Source organism: Podarcis raffonei, chromosome 10 (genome assembly GCF_027172205.1).
Source record: "Podarcis raffonei isolate rPodRaf1 chromosome 10, rPodRaf1.pri, whole genome shotgun sequence".
In the NCBI taxonomy this organism is placed as follows: domain Eukaryota; kingdom Metazoa; phylum Chordata; class Lepidosauria; order Squamata; family Lacertidae; genus Podarcis; species Podarcis raffonei.
In genome coordinates, this window is record NC_070611.1 from 16,251,036 (window position 1) to 16,276,996 (window position 25,961).

At 46.0% G+C, this 25,961-nt stretch overlaps 1 protein-coding gene across 7 annotated transcripts in view; it reads left to right on the plus strand.

Moving 5' to 3' along the window:
• Nucleotides 1-4,953: 4,953 nt before the first annotated feature.
• Nucleotides 4,954-25,961, plus strand: part of PANX2 (pannexin 2) — a 37,752-nt gene continuing 16,744 nt past the window's right edge. Inside the window, exons 1-4 of one of the 7 annotated variants that reach the window (XR_008332491.1) lie at nucleotides 6,185-6,283; nucleotides 20,906-20,962; nucleotides 23,101-23,483; nucleotides 25,643-25,740. Coding sequence is in view for 2 of the 7 variants with exons in the window: in XM_053406305.1 (XP_053262280.1) it covers nucleotides 6,058-6,283 (226 nt within the window). In the remaining 5 variants the exon portion in view is untranslated. Of the gene's footprint in view, nucleotides 5,415-5,932; nucleotides 6,284-20,905; nucleotides 20,963-23,100; nucleotides 23,484-25,642; nucleotides 25,741-25,961 lie in introns of those variants that run through there. The other 6 variants (XR_008332490.1, XR_008332492.1, XM_053406305.1 and 3 more) reach the window with 6 other exon arrangements.

A 25,961-nucleotide genomic window follows, 5' to 3' on the forward strand; every position in this document is an offset into this window, starting at 1 on the left:
AAATGATTTCCACATTTGTTTGGTGATGTATATGGAGCCCCATTGAGGCCAGACATGTGGGTCAAAATCCAGAAGAGCCTGTCCCATCCTCCCCTCAAAAAATGTTTGATGATAGAGGCACCCAGCATGGGAATATCAGAGCCAATCTCAGTTAGAGCATGATACTGATAACACCAAGGTTACAAGTTTGATCCTTACATGGGACAGCAATGTATCTCAAGACAAGATGTGGGAAGAAACACGAATACATGGGAGGCAAAGACAACTTCAGGGCCTGGTCTGGTCAAGACTTTTACCTACTACAGTGGTACCTCGGGTTACATATGCTTCAGGTTACATACGCTTCAGATGACAGACTCTGCTAACCCAGAAATAGTGCTTCAGGTTAAGAACTTTGCTTCAGGATGAGAACAGAAATTGTGCTCCGGTGGCGCGGCAGCAGCAGGAGGCCCCATTAGCTAAAGTGGTGCTTCAGGTTAAGAACAGTTTCAGATTAAGTAAGGACCTCCAGAACGAATTACCAGTAAGTACTTAACCCGAGGTACCACTGTAGTTCACTAGATGATCGTCAGGTTCCCTTCCAACTTATGATTCTATGATACTGTTTTTCAGAACAAACATTCCCACCCCCTTAAAAAGAGTTGTTTTTATAGCATTTGAGCATGCTGTGTAGTGAAACTGCTGTCAAACTGGATTTTCACCAGGCCAGAGGCACCCTGGGGAGACAAATGGCAGGTACAACTGGAACTGTACTGGAAAAAGGTAAAATATACTGAACTGTGCTCTGAAGCCTCTGCAAAAAGGCTGTTTTTAAGAGAAAGCACTTCCTTGCTTTTATAGAAAGGTGAAATTCAAGGGACGGGGAAAGATGCACTTCTGTGTTTTACTAGAACTGTATTTACTTAATCCAACTAGCAAATTAACACTTCCTTCTGCCATCTGTACTATACAGCTCACTAGTAATGTACAGATCTTTAGCAGCAATACTCTAAAGTTCAGTCTGGACAAATAATGAGGCCTTGATGGTGATGAGGGGAAATCAAATAACACCAAAGCAATAAGTCTGGGTGACATACATAAATTATTCAGGAGGATGAGTCATTGCAAGTATTAATGACTCAGTCTATGCTGTGTATTTGCAATCAGATTTAATTCAGTCATTAGCTTCAGCAGAATCAGAAATGTTCTGTTGCTCTAGAACAGAGATGGCGGCCTATCGCCAACCAGCGTGACAAATAGGGATGTTGAGAGTTGTACTACAGCAATATCTGGAAAACTAAAGAATTCCCATCCTTTCTCTATAATATAACAAGAAGCTCAATTGTCTTGAGTTTTGCATAGTTCTCACCGTACATTTCTGTGCCTTTTGCATTTGCTTACAAGTGTACTGTGTTCTTTTATATTTGCTTACATAATATTCCACACAGGCAGGTGGAGTCCGGGGTGAAGTAGCAAAGGCTATATCACTATTGCTACTACCAAGTGAGACATACCATGGCATACAGACCATGGCCACCAACAAGCTTAGGGTTTCTTTGGAGTGAGACAAAGCATGAGCTGAGGGACTCAGCTATATTGGCAAAGAAAAGGCGCTTTATGTGCATTGTACTGTATATGCATTGTGACACCAGATGGCGCTGTGGGGTTCCATTTTTGCCAACCCGATTTCTCATACAAAGTTTACAACGCACTTAACTTAAATGCTTCTTTGATGAGTCTAGATCCAGCTCAGGTTTGGGATTAATGCTATGCCACCTGTTGCTTTGTTTCGGATAGCATGGCAGCAAGACAGCTAGAGGAAGGAATGAAGCAGCTGCCATTTTTTCAAGGTCCCACCTGCACTATGCTAGGGTTGTTGAGCTTTTTTTGACAAAGTTGTATAGCTTTTTTCAGTTTTGCCCAAAGTTGTAGGGTTAGGAAGTCCTTATTCCCCCTCACTGAGATACAATTCCAGAGTTCCCAAGGAAGAGGGGTGGATTGTTAAACCACTCCGGGAATTGTAGCTCTGAGAGTACACTCAGTTGTTCACACTTAGCTGTCATTTGACTTACCATGTGAGCCCAAACCATTGTGTTGGGCTTGGCCCAGGATAACGGTTCAAATCCTGCTCAGCCATGAGATTAGTCACTCTCTTTGCCTAAGCTTCCTCATGGAATTGAAATCAGGATGCACAGATAAACTTCCTCGTGGAATATGAATACAATAAAGATAGGAGCAGTAACCCGACACAGAATATTAAAGGCTGTATGCTGTACGTAAAGGTAAAGGGACCCCTGACCATTAGGTCCAGCTGTGGCCGACTCTGGGGTTGCAGCGCTCATCTCGCTTTATTGGCCGAGGGAGCTGGCGTACAGCTTCCGGGTCATGTGGCCAGCATGACTAAGCCACTTCTGGCGAACCAGAGCAGCGCACGGAAACGCCGTCTACCTTCCCACTGGAGCGGTACCTATTTATCTACCTGCACTTTGACATGCTTTTGAACTGCTAGGTTGGCAGGAGCAGGGACCGAGCAACGGGAGCTCACCCCGTTGCGGGGATTCAAACCGCCGACCTTCTGATCGGCAAGTCCTAGGCTCTGTGGTTTAGACCACAGTGCCACCCTTCTGAAATAAGAATTAGTTATGCAAATCTAATTGTTTGCATAAATGTATTCAGTTTGTTTATTTAGTGCCGAGTGTGGTAGACTACAATCTATGTAGACTTCACATGTTTAAAAAAAAACAACCCCTCAAAGGTTCGCTGAAGGGCAGCAGGTGAATGGGCAGACATTATCCTTCAATTCAAGAGGAATTGAATATCAAACTCTGGTTGCTTTCCTAAACACTTGAGTCTGCTTTGTGCATGCATCTTCAAGGCCATTGGGAGATTTAATCTACAATTACAAAAATGAGTAGAAATGCATGGTTTTTGTAAACACAAATGCCAAGTGTTACTGTTCTGTGACTTGTAATCATTATGCATGTACAGTGGTACCTCAGGTTAAGTACTTAATTCATTCCAGAGGTCCGTACTTAACCTGAAACTGTTCTTAACCTGAAGCACCACTTTAGCTAATGGGGCCTCCTGCTGCCGCCGCGCCGCCGGAGCACGATTTCTGTTCTCATCCTGAAGCAAAGTTCTTAACCTGAAGCACTATTTCTGGGTTAGCGGAGTCTGTAACCTGAAGTGTATGTAACCCGAGGTACCCCTGTAAGTATTTCAGCCTGTCGCCCTGCATGACAGAGACCACCTCCATTTCTAAAGCTGCAATCCTATATGCGCTTACATCGGAGTAGGACTGGATGTGGCCACTGAGGCTTGGCGGCTCCCAGTACAAGTAAACAGGTTTGCACTGTACTGTAGATCCTTCTGCCTGGGGTGTAACCAAGCACTTCCCAACAAACATGGGTCTATCTTTGCCGCCGCAGGAACATGCGTACACACCCTCCCCAGATCCGCAAAGTGTTTCAAGGGAACGTTACATAAAGATGCTGGAGGTACGGCTTGGAAACAGCAGGGCTTTTCAGTGGAGCTTGGGTCAGAGGCTCCACTCTTGAGTAAGGACTGTCCTCGGACCTGCCTCAAGGAGGCAATGCACACTGCCATCTCAAGAGCTCGCCTTCCAGCAAAACTATTAATTCGAGTCTAAAATTACACAACTGTGTTACTGTGGATTTGGGGGGGGGGCATTAAATTATAACAACCATAAAGAAGGCTGATCGCCGAAGAATTGATGCTTTTGAATTATGGTGCTGGAGGAGACTCTTGAGAGTCCCATGGACTGCAAGAAGATCAAACCTATCCATTCTTAAGGAAATCAGCCCTGAGTGCTCACTGGAAGGACAGATCCTGAAGCTGAGGCTCCAATACTTTGGCCACCTCATGAGAAGAGAAAATTGTCTGGAAAAGACCCTGATATTGGGAAAGATGGAGGCAAGGAGAAGGGGACGACAGAGGACGAGATGGTTGGATAGTGTTCTCGAAGCTACCAGCATGAGTTTGACCAAACTGCGGGAGGCAGTGGAAGACAGGAGTGCCTGGCGTGCTCTGGTCCAGGGGGTCACGAAGAGTTGGACACGACTAAACGACTAAACAACAACAAATTATAACCACCACCACCCAGGGCTGCAGTCCCTATGCGCTCTCGCGTGTCACGGGAGTGCAAACACCTACTGAACTCCGCAGGATTTTTTTGTGGATAAACATGCAGAGGACTTGGCTGCACTAATGCCATTGCAGAACAAGAGCTAGGTGCCGAGAGAGAGGGAGGGAAGAGGATGGGGCGACTAGCAAGCGAAATAAATCCCCTTCTGTATTTGCATTGGTTCAGCGCTCGCCGCCGGGTTCCTTTGGTTGCCTCCGCAATGAGGCCCAGAGGCGGTTTTCCTGGCCACCCTTTTCTCCAAAGGGGCTTCCTCCGTGTCTTCTAACCAGGCTGCCAGTCTCAAAAGCAGCCGGAGATGCCGCCGAGCCATTCCCAGGCAGCGGCAGGAGAAGCTGTCTGTCGCCACTTCGAGGCGCAACGTGTTGCACTGGGTGACTCGGCAGCTTCTGAGCCGATAATGCCTGCAGCCTGTGTCTTCTCGCGGCCACCCTTCTCTCCTGGAGCAAAGCCCATAGGCGCCGACTCCATGGGGCTTGAGGGGGCCCGAGCCCCCTCAAAAATTCGTTTGGGGGGGCTCCGCCCCCCCAATAATCTCCGGCGCCCCTCCAGCAGAGCGCCATCGCCGCCCCTCCCCCAGCCCAAAATGCACAGGGGGGGCGGGCTGCATGCCTCCTGCCCTCCCTCCCGAGCAAAAGCTCCACCCAATTTCCTTTGGAGCTGATTAATAGGCGCAGCACGCTCTCCCCTATTCGCTCACGAGGAGGCGGCGCCACTTTATTTGCATATTCATGAGCTTATTTATTATTCATGAGCTTTCCCGGGCCCCCCCAATATTTTTTATAAGTCCGCGTCGCTGGCAAAGCCCCCCCCTCCTGCCGCTGCTGGCAGCTCCACCAATTCCAGATGTTTAAGCGGAGACCTTAAACGACCTCTGGGCGGCGTTCAACCCATTGCATTCCGCTGGGGGGCTTCCTTCGCCGCTGCAAAGCGCCTTCTCCAACAGCTCGTTGCGGCGGCTACCGCGGAGGACGCTTCCTTTCGCGCAACTGCCCTTTGCAAATCGCCCCTCTCTTCTTCGGAGAGGGGGTGGGTGAGATCCTGCACTAGACTTGGGGACCAAGAGGAAGTACTATGTGAAGGCCGGAGTCTTGCCAGCCTGCCGCAGCCGGATTTTATTTTATTTTTTCCCTTTACCATCTCTGGTTTTGCCGAGTCACCCTTGCGCTCCTCTCTCGGCTTTGGAGCAGGAGAGGCGCGGGGATTTTAAAAAAAAGGACTTCTATCAAGGTAACCGGAAAAGGACCATTCTAGTTCTGCAACAAGCTTCTTGGTACATACATTTGTGTGTGTCTTTGTGTGTGTGTTTAATATGTTCTAGATAGAAATTATATATAACCAGCTTCTGATGGGGTTTTATTGCGCAGCAGAGCCGCGATAAACGTGGTGGTTTATATTCTTCTTACCCACGCAGGGGTTGTTGTTTTTTTTACGCCCGCGGCGCTTTCCCTGCCCGCTGGTTTTTGCGCGCTGGCTGCAACCACCCAGCTTGGCGCAATCCGGGTCGCGCCTTTCCGGGGCTGACCGCCAGCACCCCGTCCTCGGCGGTATTGCATGGCGCTTAATCTCCGCCGCCGCCTAGGGAAGGGAGGCCTGGGGAGAGGGGGATGGCGGGCACGGAGATCCGCGGCTGCGGGCGCCAAGGGCACCCCCCGATCGCCGTTGCCGCAGTCTCGCTAGGGACGCGGCTGTTGCGCAAAAAGGGAGAAGGTGCCTCGTCGCCTTCCTTGGTCCCCACGTGCGCCCTCTCTTTTTCTCATCGCTCTCCGGTGTCGCTCCTCCTCCCCGCAGGCCGGGACCACCTTCCTCGGCTCGGGATCCGCTGGATCTTCTCCTGGATTTCGTGGATCCCCTCCGGCCAGGCGGCGACGCTTCCCCTGCTGCAGGCAGGAGCGCCCGGGTGAGGAGCGCCGCTTATGCAACACATCATCGAGAACCACCCGGACATGGCCACGGCGCTGCTGGCGGGCGAGAAACTCAAGGAGCTGATCCTGCCCGGAGCGCAGGACGACAAGGCGGGCTCGCTGGCGGCGCTGCTGCTGCAGCTCAAACTCGAGTTGCCCTTCGACCGCGTCGTCACCATCGGCACCGTCCTCATCCCCATCGTCCTCGTCACGCTGGTTTTCACCAAGAACTTTGCCGGTAAGGTGGGGCTTTGCTGGGCCTTCAGGGCAGCAGCGAGGAAAGCGTGGAATGGGAGAGTTGGGAGGGGATCCAGTCCAACCGATTTGCAATACAGCAAGGGGTGGCCAACTCCCAAGAGACTGCGATCTACTCACAGAGCTAAAAACTGGCAATGATCTACCCCCTTTTGGGGGGCTCGGGTCAAAGTTGTTGAGTTTTTTTCAGGGAGGAGGTAAAATGTTGAAGAAGAAGAGTTTGGATTTGATATCCCGCTTTATGACTACCCTAGGGAGTCTCAAAGCGGCTAACACTCTCCTTTCCCTTCCTCCCCCACAACAAACACTCTGTGAGGTGAGTGAGGCTGAGAGACTTCAGAGAAGTGTGACTAGCCCAAGGTCACCCAGCAGCTGCATGTGGAGGAGCGGGGAAGCGAACCCGGTTCACCAGATTACGAGTCTACCACTCTTAACCACTACACCACACTGGGTCTCTTGACCTGTTGAGCTTTCTTTAGGGGAGCCACAGTTGTTCAGCTTCTTTGGGGGGAGCCAGTGATCTACCGCAGACGTCCAGTGATCTACCGGTAGAGCACAATCTACCTGTTGGACATGCCTGTAATACAGGGATCTCAAGGCATCCAGTTTGAAATCAAGCCAGGCCCTGCTAAGCTTTGCAAATGTGCTGGCAGTTTTGTTGCAATGTCCAGCCGGTGAAGCCTTTCCTCACTCCCATTGCTGCACCTCGGAAATGGGGGACAGCTTCACCTGTTGAAAATCCACCTGTCTGGCAGCTGTAGAAGAAGCTTTGCTGAGGAGAGGAGAGGTGGGGAGGTAGCAGTGGTTGGGACACACACACATATAATTCCCTTCCCTTCTCAAGTAGTTAGACGAATGAGGGAGGCGCAGGGCTGTAGCTAGGGGGAGCGCTAGTCGGGTTATTGCCCCGATGAAGCCTCCAGAGGGGTGCCATTGAGGCTCCCAGCCTGTGGGTCGGTGTATGCAAATGTTAATGGGGTGCCAAACTGGGTCTTTGAAATAAAGCCTACTTTTGCCCCTGGGGAGTCATCTTCCTGGCACTTCCAGCCACTTTTGATTGATGGGGTCTGTGTGGAGAGGATAACAACGTTCAGATTTTTGGGCATTGAATTACAAGAGGATCTGTCCTGGAGTGTCAACACAAGGGGGCTTGTGAAGAAGGCGCAGCAGAGACTGTACTTTTTGAGAATTCTAAGGAAAAACCATCTTCCGCAGAAACTGCTCCTTGCCTTCTATCACTGTGCCATTGAGAGCGTGCTGACTTATGGCTTATGTGTGTGGTACGGAAGCTGTACTACCCAGGACAGGATGGGGTTGTGCAGAGTTGTTAAGGCAGCAGAGAGCATTGTTGGCTGCCCACTCTCCACCTTAGAGCAGATTTATGCCACAAGGTGCCATAGGAAGGCACTGGACATAGTAAAAGATCCATCGCATCCTGGTCACTGTCTCTTCGAGCTCCTGCCGTCGGGACGGAGATACAGGACGATGAAGACAAGAACGAGCCGTCTTAAGAACAGCTTCTTCTCCAGAGCGATCTCAGCCCTGAATGGGAAGCCTGGACTTTGAAAGTCATCTAATCTTCCTTGCTGTACTATACTGTATTGTTTTAATTAGTGTTTTTATGGAGCAGTCGAGTAATTTCGTTGTCCCTGAGAGGGGGCAATGACAATAAAGATATTATTATTATTATTATTATTATTATTATAGTTCAGTCGGTAGGGCATGAGACTCTTAATCTCAGAGTTGTGGGTTTGAGCCTCACTTTGGGCGAAAGATTCTTGCATTGCAGAGGGTTGAACTAGATGACCCTCACGCTCCCTTCCAGTTATATTTATTTATTTATTGAGTTTATACAGTGGAACCTCGGCTTGCGAATGTGATCCGTGTGGGAGGCACGTTCGCACTGTGTCTGTGCGCGCGCGGGTCGCGATTCTGCACATGCACAAGGCACGATTTAGCACTTCTGCGCAGGAGCGAGCACCGAAACCGGGAAATACAGTGGTACCTCGGGTTAAGTACTTAATTCGTTCCGGAGGTCCGTTCTTAACCTGAAACTGTTCTTAACCTGAAGCACCACTTTAGCTAATGGGGCCTCCCGCTGCTGCCGCGCAATTTCTGTTCTCATCCTGAAGCAAAGTTCTTAACCCGAGGTACTATTTCTGGGTTAGCGGAGTCTGTAACCTGAAGCGTATGTAACCTGAAGCATCTGTAACCTGAGGAACCACTGTAACCCATTCCGGTACTTCTGGGTTTGGCGTGGTGCGCAACCCGAAACCGCGTAACCTGAAGCGTCTGTAACCCGAGGTACCACTGTATCCCTGGAGGTCTCAGGGCAGTTCACAGAAAAGATCACAACATATATAATCAATAATCAAAATAAAAACAACAACCCAATCATACTCCCCCAGAAAAGAGCCACATTTTAAAAGGGTACAGGATGTCAAACAGATCAACCATAGGCCTGGTTAAAAAGGAACGTTTTTGCCTGGCGCCTAAAGGTGTATAATGAAGGCACCAGGCAAACAGTTCTATGATTCTATGAAAACAGGCATTTATTAGGATTCTGATAAAAGTAATCCTGCATGATGGGGAAGGAGTGCCACGTGGTGGAAACCTCCCAGAGAGGAGAAACTTGGCAATGTGCAATGGGAAAGGCCAAGTGCTTAGTAGTGGGGCTAGACTTGATGCACTGTGGAGGTTCAGCTTTGAATCAGAGAAACACACAGGCCTGATTGAATCTCATCTCTGCCATGAATTGTGGTGCCCTTAGACCAGGAGTGGGGAACCTCTGGCCCTCCAGATGTTGCCAGACTTGAATCCCCCACCTATGGGGAGCTGGAGACCATCAACATCTGGAGGACCTCGGGTTTTGGCATCCCTGCCTTAGATGAACCACGCCATACACTTAAATCACATTTTCTCCACTCTCCCAAAGGGTAGGTAGATCTCTTCTAAAGTTTTGGCGCGTTGTGCAGCAACAGTCTTGATCCTGTGTAATCACACTGCTCTACTTTACTGGGTTCTTGTTGCAAGGATTACAACAAAATATAGTATTTTGGCACGAGGCGTTATTTGAAGATGCTCAATTACTGTATAAGTTATTGCTTATTTATTATATCTGCAAGTGTCTGCTTAGCACCAGGATGTGATTTGGGTGGGTAGGGGAGGAGTGGCCAGAAACACTGTGGAAGGTGGAATGGTAAACTGGAACAGTTTGAGAGGGAGATGTACTATCCAACTTGGTCCTCCGTGAAAAAGCAGTTGAAAGTGGAGTCCGTGGCCTCAGTGGAACCATCAACCAGAGGGTTTTGGAGTGGGGGGCATAATGAACAGAAAGCGGCTAGAATTTTGCTCCCCAGAACCACAATTACAAACATGCTCAAAATTTTATTTCGGGATCTCTTCCCCTCAAAAAACAACAGGACGCACAATGTCCAGCTGCTCCCAGAGACCTCGCCTCCTCCATTCTTGAAGTGCCTAGTTGTATTTTCGCTGCAGCTGCCGAGGGTGTGCAATGGGGTGAGTGACTCCCATTCTCCCCAGAGATGCTGCGCTACCTTTGCAAATAAGCTGCCCTTGCTTTTTGTTCTTCACGGAGCACTGCTTGCCATCCCTCCTGTTCCTCGGTGTGTCGTTTGCCCTCCTAAAAGTGTGACATCATACCGGGTTCGTAAGGAAAGGGTTAGTTAATTGTAAAATGACTAACCAATGGGAACCCAAGGGGCAGAGTTAACTGTGTATAAGGTTTAAGCACAGAGTGGGTTTTTTGGGGGAGATAGAGTTAGGGTGGTTGAGAAGACAGTCTGGAGTTAGAAGAGACAGAGAGGTAAGTCTGTGGGTTGGGCTAGTCTGGTGTGAGAGAGTGAGAGAATCTGTTAAGAGGAGTCAGTCAAACAGTTGAGATAATCAGTCAGAAGGTATTAGGAAGGTATAGGCCGGTAAAGAAACTAAAGTTAAGATACTGACAGGAATATTATCTGAGAAACCATAAACTTGTTAATGTTTGTAAAATAAACTTGGGGTATTTTTGGTTCACTTTTAACAACTGTCTGGACTCACTGTTTTACCAGAGAGTAACGAGTTGGTGGCAGCAGGGAAGCGAGCACAGTGGTAGCACAGGGATCAATAGATGGTTAAACGTCCAGGGACCCTGTGTGATCGCACACAAGGTATCTCCGTTTTGCCTTCTGGGTTCCTAGCGCCGCCTTGCTCCGTTGACACCTACTTTTCTGAGCAGAGGAGCGCTTTGGTACAAAGGAGCATTTGGTCACACGAGCCCCCTCCCACACAGAGTCCAGCCCAGACACAGATTGATTGATTTACTTGTTAAATTTATATACCGCCTTATACCCGGAGGTCTCAGGGTGGTTCACAGAAAAGATCACAATATATAAAATTAAAATTAAAACAATAACCCAATAACACCCCTCCCCAAAAGCCACATTTTTAAAAAGTACAGTATGTCAATCAGGTCAACCAAAGGCCTGGTTAAAAAGGAACATTTTTGCCTGGTGCCTAAAGGTGTATAATGAAGGAGCCAGGTGAACTTCGCTGGGGAGAACATTCTATGGACAGGGAGCCACAGCAGAGAAGGCCCCGTTCTCGTGTTGCCATCCTCCAGACCTCTCGAGGAGGGACTACATGAAGGATTGCCTCAGAAGATGATCTCATGGTCCGAGCAGGTTCTTATGGAAAGAGGTGGTCCTTGAGGTCTTGCGGTCCTGAGCCGTTTAAGGCTTTATAGGTCAGAACCAGCACTTTGAATTGGGCCTGGAAACTAATTGGTAGCCAGTGCAATCGGACTTGGATTAGTGTATTATGCTCAAACCGTCTTGCTTCAGTGAGCAACCTGGCCGCTGAATTCTGCACCAGCTGAAGTTTCTGAACCGTCTTCAGAGGCAGCCCTACGTATGACGCATTGCACTAATCTAATCCTGAGGTTACCAGAGCATAGACAACAGTAGTTAGGCTATCCCTGTCCAGATAGAGGTGTAGCTGGGCCACCAGTCAAAGCTGATGGAAGGCACTCCGGGCCACTGAGGCCACCTGAGCATTGAGCAACAGCTAATAATAATAATAATAATAATAATAATAATAATAATAATAATAATAATAATAATAATACCCCACCCATCTGGCTGGGCTTTCCCAGCCACTCTGGGTGGCTTCCAACAAAAAATTAAAATACAGTAATGCATCAAACATTAAAAGCTTCCCTAAACAGGGTTGCCTTCAGATGTCTTCTAAAAGCCTGGTAGTTGTTGTTCTCTTTGACATCTGGTGGGAGGGTGTTCCACAGGGCGGGTGCCACTACTGAGAAGGCCCTCTGCCTGCTTCCCTGTAACTTGGCTTCTTGCAGTGAGGGAACCGCCAGAAGGCCCTCGGCGCTGGACCTCAGTGTCCGGGCAGAACAATGGGGGTGGAGACACTCTTTCAGGTATACTGGGCCGAGGCTGTTTAGGGCTTTAAAGGTCAGCACGAACACTTCGAATTGTGCTCGGAAATGTACTGGGAACCAATGTAGGTCTTTCAAGATCCAGGAGGATCCATTAGGGGAAGTCTAACCCCATCAAGAGCAGGCGACTTCCCACCCATCCGGTCTAGGGAACCACCCACTAACAGTGCCTCAGTGTTATCTGGATTGAACTCCAGTTTGCTGGCTCTCATCCAGTCCATTATCAAGGCAAGACACTGGTCCAGCACTTCCACTGCTTCACCTACAGATGCAAAGGAGAAGCAGAGCTGTGTGTCATCAGCATACTGCTGACAACGTACTCCAAACCTCCAGATTTCCTACCTCTGTGAAAACCAAGTCTTTGGGTGTTGGCCTTCTTTTGCCCTTTCTCTGCCCTGTTACTGGCACGCAGTCTCCTTGTGGTTTGGTGCCATTGCCCTGAGTTCTTGCAACTGCTCCCCTTCGTCATGACTCTTTAAAATTCACATGTCCTTGCCTGTTATGAATCAGCCTCAGAAGTCCACCTGAAGGCACTGGGGTTGGTTTTAGCTCAAAGGATTTCATGGCAGGCAGATAAAGCACAATAATCACCTGTCATCACTGGAACATAAGAAACTGGATTAAGACGAATCAGACCATTGGTCTATTTATCTCAGTGCTGCCTACCCTGATTGGCAGTGGTTGTCCAGGGTTCCAGACTGCAGTCCAGGGTGGATAGAAATCAATGATTTAAAAAATAATTAAAAAAAACAGATTTTTCTTATTTAAAACAGATTTTTCTTATTTAAAACAGATTTTTAAAATAAAATGATTTTGGAGGAAAAATCTTTCTAAAGATAGTTTTCTATTTAAGTTACATTTTCATAAATAAGGAAATAAGGATTTGTTTTAAGTTTTTCATATGTACTAAAACTCAAAGTTTTTTTCTAATTGTTTAACCACATCAGTTAACAAACATGGATACGTATGCTATAATGCTATTGTTTTGGTTAACTACATTGTTTAAATTGTTGTTAAGGAAATGATTGTTTTTCTCTTTCCAATAAAGCACAGCAGAAAAGTTGTCCAAATATAAACGGTTAACTCCATGAACCTCACAATAATTTCATAATTATCTGTCAATGTATTTCTAATAGTATAACCAAATTAGTAATTTTTAATATAACTGTAAAAACTACTCTGAAAATTTATTATTCCAAAAATGAAACCTTCATCTGATTATACCAGGAAGAATGGGTCTTTCCATAAAAACTTGATTTAAATCAAGTCTTACTGACTCGTGATTTAAATCGTGATTATAAATCGTGATTTAAATCGATTTGATTTAAATCAAATCCACCCTGCTCAGTGGCGTAGCGTGGGGGGTGGAGGGGGGGCCGGCCACACCGGGCACAACATCTGGGGGTTAGGGTTAGGGGGCGCAAATCCATGGGTTAGGGGGCGCAAATTACTTGCCTTGCCCCGGGTGCTGACAACCCATGCTACGCCACTGACCCTGCTGCGGTCTGTCCCATCCCTTCCTGGAGATGTCAGGAATTGAACCTGGAACCTTGTGAATTCAAGACAGATTCTCCACCACCAAGCTATAGCCCTGCCCTTATTTATTTCCTCCATATCTGTGTAGACCTTCAGGCATTCTGAAGGATTCCAGGTTCCCCCTTCCCACCTTTTGCTGGAGGATATAGGAAATGCAATAGGCTGCAAACTATAAAAGGGTCTCTTTTCTTTTCTTTCTTTTTAAGTGGCAATTTCCAGAGGGATAACTGTGCAGCTAAAGCAACTAAGAGTCTTGTGGTAACCTTGAAGATTTAACACATGTACAGTGGTCCTCCGGTTAAGAAATTAATTTGTTCTGGAGGTCTGTTCTTAACCTGAAACTGTTCTTAACCTGAAGCACCACTTTAGCTAATGGGGCCTCCTGCTGCCGCCGCGCCGCTGGAGCACGATTTCTGTTCTCATCCTGAAGCAAAGTTCTTAACCCGAGGTGCTATTTCTGGGTTAGCGGAGTCTGTAACCTGAAGCGTATGTAACCTGAATCCTATGTAACCCAAGGTACCACTGTATTGTGGTGTAAGTGGGGTTTAATTTGAACCTTGTTTCTGCTGTGCACACTCTAGGGCACCAACCCGCAATGTAGCAATAGTAATCCTAGTCTCCCTTCCAAGGCTGTTGTAGGGATTACAAGATAATGTACAGAAAATGCAAAGTGTCCTTATATCCCTCTAACTTTCTGAAGCTATTGTATCCATTGCAAACAAGATAGTAGCATTTTGAACATGCAATATTAAAAGAGTAACTTCCTGTTTCTAAAAAAATCATATGAAAATGAAATACAAATGTATTTGTGGATATAAGTCTATAGTTAGAAGACCTGAGTTTCCATGTGACCGTTTAGTACTGTGGAATAGGGTTGGCTGGGAACAGCAATGGGATATGATATGGAAATTATTGTCTCTTTGTGAATAGCTATTAATGTTGTGTGAATCTGCACTGAGGCATTTAAAAGCAATACGTTTTCAGCTTGAATGACCATAGCACACACACCCCAGAGCTTTTAGAAAGTGAATCATACAGCCCACTGAAAATTACTGATTCAACACATTGTTTGGGTTTATAGTGAAACCTTTTAGGTGCTCACATTAAACCCTTGGTTGGTTTTTGTGGGGCAGCAGCGGAGATGGCAAAGTAGCAAGAGTTAAGTTGTGGGGCCTTCCGTTAAACCATTTTCCGTCGATGTAAGAACATGCGAGCTTCTGAACTGAAGAAAAAAAGTAATCACTAAAAGATACGCAGCCTTCTGGCAGCAGACTGAGTTCTGTTTTTATTTAGGATGTGCTCACATTACAGCCTTTGAGCGCAATGTAGTTGTTTTATTCATGGGGAATTTCACAGCTCTTTCCTTCCGGCAGCTCACATCAGCACGGCTTCATTCGGGTCAGATTTGTTTCTGCTTGTATACACACTAAGGGGGCATTGGTGGGGCAGGGATGTCTTTACCCCCCACCCCAGGCATGTCCAAAGTCTGTTTCGGGGGCCTAATCTGGCCTGCCGGTTGGTTTAATCCAGCCCCTGTGGCAGTTCATTTCCTGGGGTAAAATCCTTCAAAAAAACCCTCAACAACTTCAATCCTAAAAAAAGGTTAACAACTTCACGGCCCTTCGCTTCATCAAATCTGGCCCTCTTTGAAAAAAGTTTGGACACCACTGCTGGCCTAGGCAACGGTGTTTGCACCTTGCCTAGAGATGAATTAGGAACGGCTCGCTGTGGAAGCTGCTTTGAGAAACGTCTCAAACTGTAGCATACAGTCGTACCTTGAATCCCGAACACCCTGCGAGTCGAACGTTTTGGCTCCCGAATGCCGCAAACCCGGAAGTGAGTGTTCTGATTTGTGAACGTTCTTTGGAACCCGAACATCCGACGCGGCTTCCGATTGGCTGCAGAAGCTTCCTGCAGCCAGTTCGAAGCCACACCGTGGTTTTCGAACGTTTTGGAAGTTGAACGGGCTTCCGGAACGGATTCCATTCAACTTCCGAGGTACGACTGTATAGTATAACCCCAAGACTTGACTATTGTGATACTAAAAGACTCCAGTTGGTACAAAATGCTGTGGGTAGGCTGTGACTATCGCCAGTACATAAGTTTCTTCAAAACTTTTTCAAAAGCTACACTTAGATGTCCCGGCTCATCGTTTTCCCCTGCAAATATTTTAAAAAGACTCTTTTTAAAAAAGAGAGTAAAATAGCTGTAGATTACAGTACAGTGGTACCTCTGGTTAAGAACTTAATTCATTCCGGAGGTCCGTTCTTAACCTGAAACTGTTCTTAACCTGAGGTACCACTTCAGCTGGGGCCTCCTGCTGCCGCCACGCAATTTCTGTTCTCATCCTGAAGCAAAGTTCTTAACCCGAGGTACTATTTCTAGGTAGCGAAGTCTGTAACCTGAAGCGTCTGTAACCCGAGGTACCACTGTATTGGGTTATGAAGCAACTTTCAATAGCTGGAATGCTTGCTCCTCAAAATTAGTAGAGGAATTAGAAGCTCCAAGCAGAAAATTATTGCCTCTAGATTTTTGTTTCTTTGTTGAGTGTAGGAAGGGCCTGCAGAGAATATTGAGTGTGGCATCCTTCAGGTACCCCATCAAAATGTGTGACTCTGGCATGGTCGCCGGAACAAATTGACTGACCATTTTCAGTTCCCAGGGAAAAAGTGTTACAAGCAAATAAATAACATTCCGGGCACAGAGCAGCTTCAGAATAGGAGCAGCTGGCGCAAACATTCCCAAAGGTAAAGATGAAGTGAACGTTTTGTTTTCCTGTGCACCAGGACAAGCAATTGAATTTGAGAGGGCAAAGGTTTGAAAACAATTAATTGCCTAAGTGGGCATGGTCCAGTTTTTATGCCGGCAAATTGTTGCACTTGGCTCTGAACTGTAGCTACATTTTAGATCTGGCGTAGAGACATTAAGAGGGAAGTGCACTTATTTCAGGAGCAACATCATGCTTTTAAAAAATACTGCTTAATTATCCAAGGGCTATCTTCTGTACTACCTTCAGTATTTCTATCCAGCTCCTTATTGCATCTCCATTATTAATCACCCTTCTATATGGTGGCGCTGTGGGTTAAACCACAGAGCCTAGGACTTGCCAATCAGAAGGTGGGCAGTTCGAATCCCCGCGAAGGGGTGAGCTCCCGTTGCTTGGTCCCTGCTCCTGCCCACCTAGCAGTTCGAAAGCACATCAAAGTGCAAGTAGATAAATAGGTACCACTCCGGCGGGAAGGTAAACGGTGTTTCTATGCGCTGCTCTGCTTTATCAGAAGCGGCTTAGTCATGCTGGGCACATGACCCGGAAGCTGTACGCCGGCTCCCTCAGCCAATAAAGTGAGATGAGCGCCGCAACCCCAGAGTCGGTCACGACTGGACCTAATGGTCAGGGGTCCCTTTACCTTTACCTTTATATCTATGGCACTATTGAGGAATATGACCACTATTTGTGAACTGCCCTGTGATTTTCGGATGGAGGGTGGTGGAATAATTATATTATTATTATTATTATTATTATTATTATTATTATTATTATTATTATATGCCCCCCTATACCCGGAGGTCTCAGGGTGGTTCACAGAAAAGATCACAATATATAAAATAAAAACAATAACCCATTAACACCTCCCCAAAAAAGAGCCACATTTTAAAAGGGTATAGCACAGGCTTCCTCAACCTCGGCCCTCCAGATGTTTTTGGCCTACAACTCCTGTGATCCCTAGCTAGCAGGACCAGTGGTCAGGGATTGTGGGAATTGTAGTCTCAAAACATCTGGAGGGCTGAGGTTGAGGACGCCTGGTATAGCATGTCAATCAGGTCAACCAAAGGCTTGGTTATAAAGGAACGGTTTTGCCTGGCATCTAAAGATGTATAATGAAAGCGCCAGGCGAACTTTCCTGGGGAGAGCATTCCACAGATGGGGAGCCACTGCAGAGAAGGCCCCGTTCTCATGTTGCCACCCTCCAGACCTCTCGAGGAGGAGGCACACGAAGGAGGGCCTCAGAAGACGATCTCAGGGTCTGGGTAGATTCATATGGAAAGAGGCAGTCCTTGAGGTCTTGTGGTCCTGAGCCGTTTAAGGCTTTATAGGTCGGAACCAGCACTTTGAATTGGGCCTGGAAACTAATTGGTAGCCAGTGCAGTCAGACCAGGATTAGTATAATATGCTCAAACTGTCTTGCTCTAGTGAGCAACCTGGCTGCTGAATTCTGCACTTGCTGAAGTTTCCGAACTGTCTTCAGAGGCAGCCCTACATATAAAATATAATAATAATAGCTATACATTTCACTGCAAGGAAAGCCTCGTAATTAGCTGACTTTGTGATTGCCCATATTTCCCAATTTTCTAAATTCACTGGGTTGCCCTTCACATAAATCCCTGTGGGTGCTATCCAATGCTAGTCATACTTAGAGAAGACTCCTTCAAATCTATGGGCATGACAAATTTAGGACTGTCATTTTCATTTGGTCTACTCTTGAGTGTAACCTATTTGAAGACAACTCAGACTATTTATTACAGATAGATTTGAAGAGCTAAAGAGAGTTGGCAGCCCGTTAGGTGATTTGGATAAGATTTCCCCTTTTTATTAGCACATTTCACAAAAAGCTTCAATGTGATAACCAAAAGCATGTGGCTGTCCAAAGGCTATATCTCAGCTGAAGCAGCTCCCCAGGTGGGGTGAAGCCACTGTGCTGGTTTCATAGCAGGTGGGACATAGTTATGAGACAAGCGAGGAGATCTGTGCTCTGCAAACACACTGGCAGAAGCACCAGAACGGCTCCGCTGGTTCGTTTGCACCACACAGACCTCCATATTCCCTCACCTTGGATAGTGTGGTAAGGAAAACTGTGGTTCCTTGATACCTTATCAGGCATTTTTCACTAATGGCGGGCAAGTTTCCTTGACTACCATTCTGGCCCTGCAGATTTGTGATGGGTAGTAGTAGAGTGGGAAATTCAGGTGTACCTTCATAATAGTCACAGCCACACACTCCTTCTAAGATTATACAAAAAAATTTCAATTATACATTGTAATTAGGTAATCATTGCAGTGATCAATGTATATCTCCATGTGTGTCGCCTTTCAGTTAGCTCTATTTTGTGTATGTACATGAGTAAATGATTTGGGTGCCCCAATATCTTCTTTTGGAATGACTTCAGTTGTATTTTCCTGGAAGTACTGTTGTACATTACAAAAAAATTGCACACCATTCTCTTGAAATCTCATTTCACACAGGTCCTGCTATCTGCACTCTCACTATCCAAAAATTCACTTACCCACACGAAAATAATGATGGCCAAAACTTGCTATACACTCCGCAGATTCACTTATCCAAACAACCAGTTTCCTTACTTCCTTGTTCGTTTGTGCTTTGCTGGTTGGCTACAGCCATTTTTGGGCAGAAGCCATGGAAAGACAGTGGACAAATCAGAGAGCAGGAGCCTTTGGACAAATCAGTTTTCTACTTTTTCTGGTTGGCTGCAGCCATTTCAGGAAGAAAACACAGAAGGGGTAGAAGGAAAGCAAACAAATCCCGCATTAGAAATATTTCCATAGGAAATAATGGAAATCGTGGACTCGTTATATGAACACTTGCCTAATGAAAGGTTTCCACGGAATGCATTGTGTTTGGTAAACTGGACCTGTGTGTGCTTGTGTTTTCATTGTTCCTAAATGGTTAGCTCTGGAGCACACAGAAAAACTGTGTGCTTTCTCCAGAGTAACCCAAGAGCCAATACGGAGTGCCTGGTACTTTTTAGGAGGCAGGAACCATGCTGGGACCAGGCTGCAGAAATAGTAATGGATCTTGGACCCCCTGCAACCCAGGACCACTACACTTCTGTTGACATCTGTGTTTTACGACACACTTTCAAGTTGCACACTGCAACAGTGAGGGCCAGTTACCTGCCGTATACTTTCCACGCACTGTAGAGCAACGGTCTTCTAACATGGTGGGTTGGAAGCCTCTGTTGGGTCACAGTTTGGTCTGAGGTGGGTCACAACTGCAGCACTATTAACATGCAAGTATACGATGATAAATTAAGAAGTGGCTCCCCAGATGGGTACTTGGTTCTTGGGTTTGAAAAGGAAGAAGACTACCGCTATAAAGCTTCCTAAAACTTGCCCCAGAATTGTATACAACGCACGGGGGGCGGGGGGCTTAAAGCAGACCAGTCAAGGTGGGAAGGATTCCCTCCAACGTTGAAAGTTTGAAAAACAGGACTTTCAAGCCAATAGTTTCAATATCCAGGATTAGAGGATCTCTTGTTTCCAAATAATGGGACGCAGGTGGCGCTGTGGGTTAAACCACAGAGCCTAGGACTTGCCGCTTAGAAGGTTGGCGGTTCAAATCCCCGTGACAGGGTGAGCTCCCGTTGCTCGGTCCCAGCTCCTGCCAACCTAGCAGTTCAAAAGCACACCAGTGCAAGTAGATAAATAGGTACTGCTCCGGCGGGAAGGTAAACGGCATTTCCGTGCGCTGCTCTGGTTTGCCAGAAGCGGCTTAGTCATGCTGGCCACATGACCCAGAAGCTGTACGCTGGCTCCCTCAGCCTATAAAGCAAGATGAGCGCCGCAACCCCAGAGTCCGTCACGACTGAACCTAATAGTCAGGGTCCCTTATGTTTCCAAATAGTGTTGAGATTTGACTTGCTTCCAGATCTTCTCATCACCTGATACACATTTCCTGTCTTGCTTTCCCCCCATGGCAAGAGCAGCAAGAAAATAGCTAGGAACAGTTTAATGGTGCTATCCCGTGCATGTCTACTTGGAATAAGTTCAGTGGGATTTCCTCTCAGGTAAGAGTGCATGGGATTGTAATCTAAGTATTCCCTTGACCTAGTATGAAGACTCGGTGCATCATGGAATATATTGCCAGTTAGGGATTGGAGTGAGTTCTTTGATTGCTTATGGCAGGCATGGCCAAGCTTGGCCCTCCATATGTTTTTGGGACTACAACTCCCATCATCCCTAGCTAACAGGACCAGTGGTCAGGGATGATGGGAACTGTAGTCCCAAAACAGCTGGAGGGCCAAGTTTGACCATGCTGGGCTTATGGGGTTCTTGCTCCAGTTCTTTCAGTCTGTTTCATCATTCTTTGGACTGCTGTGACTGTGGTTTCTGAATGTGGAAGCTGCACGCTTGTGTCTGGGTTCACAGGGCTTGCAAAAGGAATGATTCATCATTGGATCATGGGACGGTTTCATTTCGCAGCAGCCCTGGCATCTGAATGAAAGGAGGAGGGGTTGTTAACCTCCACCACTGGTTACTCATCTGGAATTACAGCATCTCTCAGATGCCCTTTAAGAAGCTTAAGGATAGATCCTTTTCAAAGGGCGGCTTATATAATATTGAGTTGTATATTTCAAAAGTGATAACAGTATCTGACTTCCAGCAAATATTGCACTTTTCTTCTTCTTCTTCTATAGATCCTCTTCTCTTCCCCAAATATTCCAGTTGGGTTTTTTTGTTTTTAAGACAGCAGAAAAGCCAGGTGGCAGTGTACAGATTAATCCATAGCCCTCTCTTTGGCCTTCTCATGACATCCGCTCAAAATGGCTTGATTACACCCAAGTAAGCTCATGAATACTGTATTTTTCTGTCTCTTAGCAGTTCCCCACTGCAGCCCTCCACCACTCTCCTGCTAAAGAAGTAAAGGAGGAGACAGTAAGTTATATGACTGATGAGTCATTTTCGGTCTTTTGTTTAATCCCCAATATGTAATCTCTCCTGCTTAACTTGTACTTTTCAATGTGTTAAGTTTAGTACATCTGTTTGAATGGTGCACCTTGACCAACCCTTGGGTGGGAGGGTCACATATTGGCAGTGGACATCCCAAAGTCTCACATGTACACACACACACACAGGAAAACAGCCTGCCCCTCCTCATCTGAACTGTGTTTCAAAATTGTAGACTCAACCCCCAAGCTGGGGGTTAGCCACCCCAGAATTAAAATATAGTATTAAGGATTTCCTCAATACTGGTAGTAGAGCTGAACCTCAGATATTCCTATTCACTCTTGTGCAGACTGTTCCTATGCATATTTACTCAGCAATCATTCATGACCGTCTCAGTGGGGCCGGCCTACTCCCAAGTAAGTGTTTGATATAGAACGGCACCTTCAGTGGACTGATCTTTTAGAAGAGAATTGATGAGAAAGCTCAAGATCTTTCCAAAACAATTTCAGTGTGGCTCTATATTGGTTACCTTTCTGGTTGCCACGCTACAGCTCTTGAATCCCAGAGATCTGCAGATAGACATTGGGTTAGTGTCTGACTTAATCACACGCAGAATAGATGCATTGAATTCAGTGGACTTAGGTCAGAATACAACCCAGTGTGTTACTGCTTATACACATCCAAGGCAGCCCCAACAACTTAATAATAATAATAATAATAATAATAATAATAATAATAATAATTATTATTATTATTATTATTATTATTATTATTATCTGACTGGGCCTCCCCAGCCACTCTGGGTGGCTCCCAACAGAATACAGTCTTACCTTGGTTCTTGTATGGAATCTGTTCCAGAAGTCTGTTCGACTTCTGAAAACGTTCAAAAACCAAGTCACGGCTTCCGATTGGCTGCAGGAGCTTCCTGCACTCAGTTGGAAGCCCCGTCAGACGTTTGGCTTCCCAAAAAAAGTTTGCAAACTGGAACACTCACTTCTGGGTTTGCGGCATTCGGGAGCCAAAACGTTCGACTCACAAGGTGTTTGAAAACCAAACATCAAACATTAAAAACTTCCCTAAACAGGGCTGCCTTCAGATGTCTTCTAAAAGTCAGATAGTTGTTTATTTCCTTGACATCTGATGGGAAGGCGTTCCACAGGGTGGGTGCCACTTCCGAGAAGGCCCTCTGCCTGGTTCCCTGTAACTCCACTTCTCGCAGTGAGGGAACTGCCAGAAGGCCCTCAGAAGTGGACCTCAGTGAACATCACTAAAACATGTTAAGATGTCATGCAACCTTCTCCATCAAACCTATTCAAAAGAAAATTAGCTAAGTAAGATGAAGATTTTGATTTGTGGCGCAAAATATCCACAGATTTTGAAATAATGATTTCCAGATCTGTGAAAGGACTGTGATGTAATCAAACAAGTTAGAGTTGGGGCTCCGCCATCCCCAAATGATAGCTGTAGCTTTGATGTGTGCTAAAATTAGACTTTGGATCTCTACAACTGCTGATTTTCGTTAAAGAGCAGGAAGTGAGCCCTATCCAGTCTCCCTTTCCCCATAAAGAAAAGATCAGGAAGAATCTCAGATAATTTGAATGTACCATGGGGTTTTTAAATTCCTGTGTTCCTTCGTCTCTCTCATTTTTCTTTGATGCCGCAGTGACATTGAGAAAATGAGATCAAAAGAGTTTTCAGACTTTTATGTTTGACGTGTTCCATAAGGTCAGCAAGAGAATAAAGCCACATTGGTTTATATACAAAGTCGGTACAACCACTTCGCAGAAGTAGCACGTATACAGTTTTATGCTCTTTATGTAAGCCAGGATGTAGAGAACCACACAGATATTGCTGCACACCTGTTTAGGAACTTGAACACTTCCAGAATTTTGAAGGACCAGGTTGGCTTTAGACGTATTGGTCCTTTTCATCAGCAAAGGGCTGGCCATTCTCAATGTGTCTAGGGGATTGACTTATTTCGTTCCATTTATGAATTGCTGCCTTGTAAAACACGTGGAAGCGATTTAGCAATAAAGCATTGAAAACGATTTCATATATACCATCACAATAATTTCAAATCAGATACGGGGTAGAATAAAGATGTGCGTAATCTGTTCTTTCAACAGAGGGCACTTGGAAGCCTAGTTAAGATTGAAGGGGTGGCAAAGAGCATATAGCGCCTTTGTCCCTCAGACCCCACTGAAGGTCTCGCATTGACTTCAGGGCTTTGTCAACTGCCCCACCTTGAGGCCCTCCAAAGACAGTTACGTTGAAACAGTAACAACAGGGTAGGCTCTTTTGATATTTGAATGAGTTTCATTTGCCCCCAACTAAACTGAAAAAGTCTGAACCCGTAAACCTGGTCATTTATTTCAGAGGAACTCTTGCCCGTGAGCTGTGTTCTGAATCATGGCATAGAGAGAGGTCTGTATTTAACTGTGCACATTGTGGGAGAATGTTTTCTCAAGAAAGCTGTGTTTGCCACTGAGGATACTTCTCTTAACCAGAGGTACTATAATTATATTTTTATTAAATGGGGGGGAATACTTAGAATGAATATCACCACCACTTCCTAGTTGAGATTTCATCTCAAACTCTTTTTACGATGTATTTTGTTTATATATATATATATAAATTTTATGTTGTGAGCCACCCTGAGATTGCCAGACGAAGGGAAGTATACAAATCTAATTAATAATAATAATAATAACACAGTGGTACCTTGGTTCCTGAATGGCCTAGTTGTCAAACAAATCGTCTCCTGCCAATAGGAAGCTGTGCCTTGGTTTTCAAATGGTTTCGAGAATCAAACGGACTCCCGGAACGGATTAAGTTCGAGAGCCAAGGTACCAGTGTACATGAAAAAACATATAGGTGACGCACAGTTGTACTAAATAAAACAATTGCACACCACCTTTATGTTTTTTCACCTATAATATTGTTATTTTACGTTATTTTAATTTAATTTAATTAATTAATTTAATTTGTATACCACCCTTCGTCCGTAGATCTTGGGGCAGTTCACAACATAAAATTACAATATAAGAAACACAAATTATGTAACAAAAACAAACCAATAATCACCCCTCCCAGAACACATTTAAAAGGACATTGGGTGTCAGTCATAGCTGTCAACTTTTCCCTTTTCTTGCGAGGAATCCTATTCGGAATAAGCAAATTTTCCTTAAAAAAAGGGAAACGTTGACAGCTATGGTGTCAGCTACCCAAAGGAACTTTTTTGCCTGGCACCAAAAGGTGTATAATGTAAGCACTTGTGATGCGAGCAACCAAGTCACCTGATTATTTGAATCAGCATTGGCCTGTCTTGGGCACCATTGGTCATAGGCAGCATTGGGATCAGACCTCATCAGTGATTGAGCCCAGACAAATGTCTTGGAGAAGCTGGTCAGCAGAGATGCATCAGTACCGTAGGATAGCAGCTCAGAGGTTTAAACCAGAGGTGATCACCATTCAGGTCCGAATCAGTAGCTATGAGATGCATCCCAAATGTTGGAAGATTGAGCTGGGTCTGTGGCAGCCTTGAGTTTTAGCAGTTCACCTGGTATTCTTAGACAACAAGGAAATCCATGCCTATGAGGAAGCAGGCTATTGTTTTCCTTGCTGGCGACAGAGGAAAGGAAGCCCACCCCTTAGCTCTCCCTTCTCCACCAACTGTCTCAGTAGAAGACAATTTTTCAGTTAGCTTTCTAAGTAGAATACGTTTCTGTGCTGGCTGCTGGGGGAGAGGGTTCCCTCCATGACTGGCATGGAAACACAGGATACGAGCCTCTGGGCAGATTCCACGAGAGTATTGAGGGGCTAGGCCAAGGATGAGAAAGCCGTGGCCCCACAGCTGCTTTTGGACTCCAACTCCCACCAATGGTCAATGGTGAGGGACAGGAGTTGTAGTCACTTCTGGATTAGGCAAAGCTAGAAGGGATATCGGGATGCGGGTGGTGCTATGGTCTAAACCACAGAGCCTAGGGCTTGCCGATTGGAAGGTAGGCAGTTCGAATCCCCATGATGGGGTGAGCTCCCGTTGTTCGGTCCAGCTCCTGCCCACCTAGCAGGAGTCAAGCGCAAGTAGATAAATAGGTACCTCTCCAGCGGGAAGGTAAACAGCCTTTCCACGCACTGCTCTGGTTCACCAGAAGCAGCTTTGTCATGCTGGCCACATGACCCAGAAGCTGTCTGCGGACAAACGCTGGCTCCCTCGGCCTATAGAGTGAGATGAGCGCGCAACCCCAGAGTCGTCCACAACTGGACCTAACGGTCAGGGGTACCTTTACCTTTACCTAGAAGGGATATCGGGCAATGGAAGGCAGCAGTGTTCACCCAGACGACTCTCAGGAAACAATCACCTGCTTTGGCTCCTGCCGTCTTCTCAGAAAGCAAAGCCTTCAGAAGCCACAACTCTTACCTATGAGTGGCTTAGCAAGGAGTGGTTGCCAAACATGGCGGCAGAGTCCTCGATTCACCAGTTCATGGTGCATTTCATTTGATGATACTTATTGAGTGGCAGCCATTGTTTTTGTAACAATTTGTGGATTTCCATTTTTAAAAATCACCTGGCCCAAGTGAGAAAAGCTGATACGTTTACTTGCTGGCAAACAAAATATAACGAGTTTCATTTAAACTATTTTAACCAATTTATCATTTCTTTTCCAGAAAGAAGAGGTTCCGGGGACATGGTTGTTCTTTTAAGCTGATTCACAGGAACAATGCAATGCCTGCTTTTCACTCAATTAAAGAAATCAAGGAATTCACATGTTGTGTTGTATTTTTGTTCAGCTTAGAAGAGCGCTAGGAGATTTCTTTCTGGGCACAGTTGCATAACATTATGGTACAATATGGGCACGGTCTAACAGGTGTGCGCTCTTGTGCAGCTCTCATTTCAGCCGAGTTTGCACATGCAAAGCTTTGGGTGGATTGGAAACGATGTGCATCATTACATTCTTTTGTCCTATGCGGAGCCTGTTATTCGTGC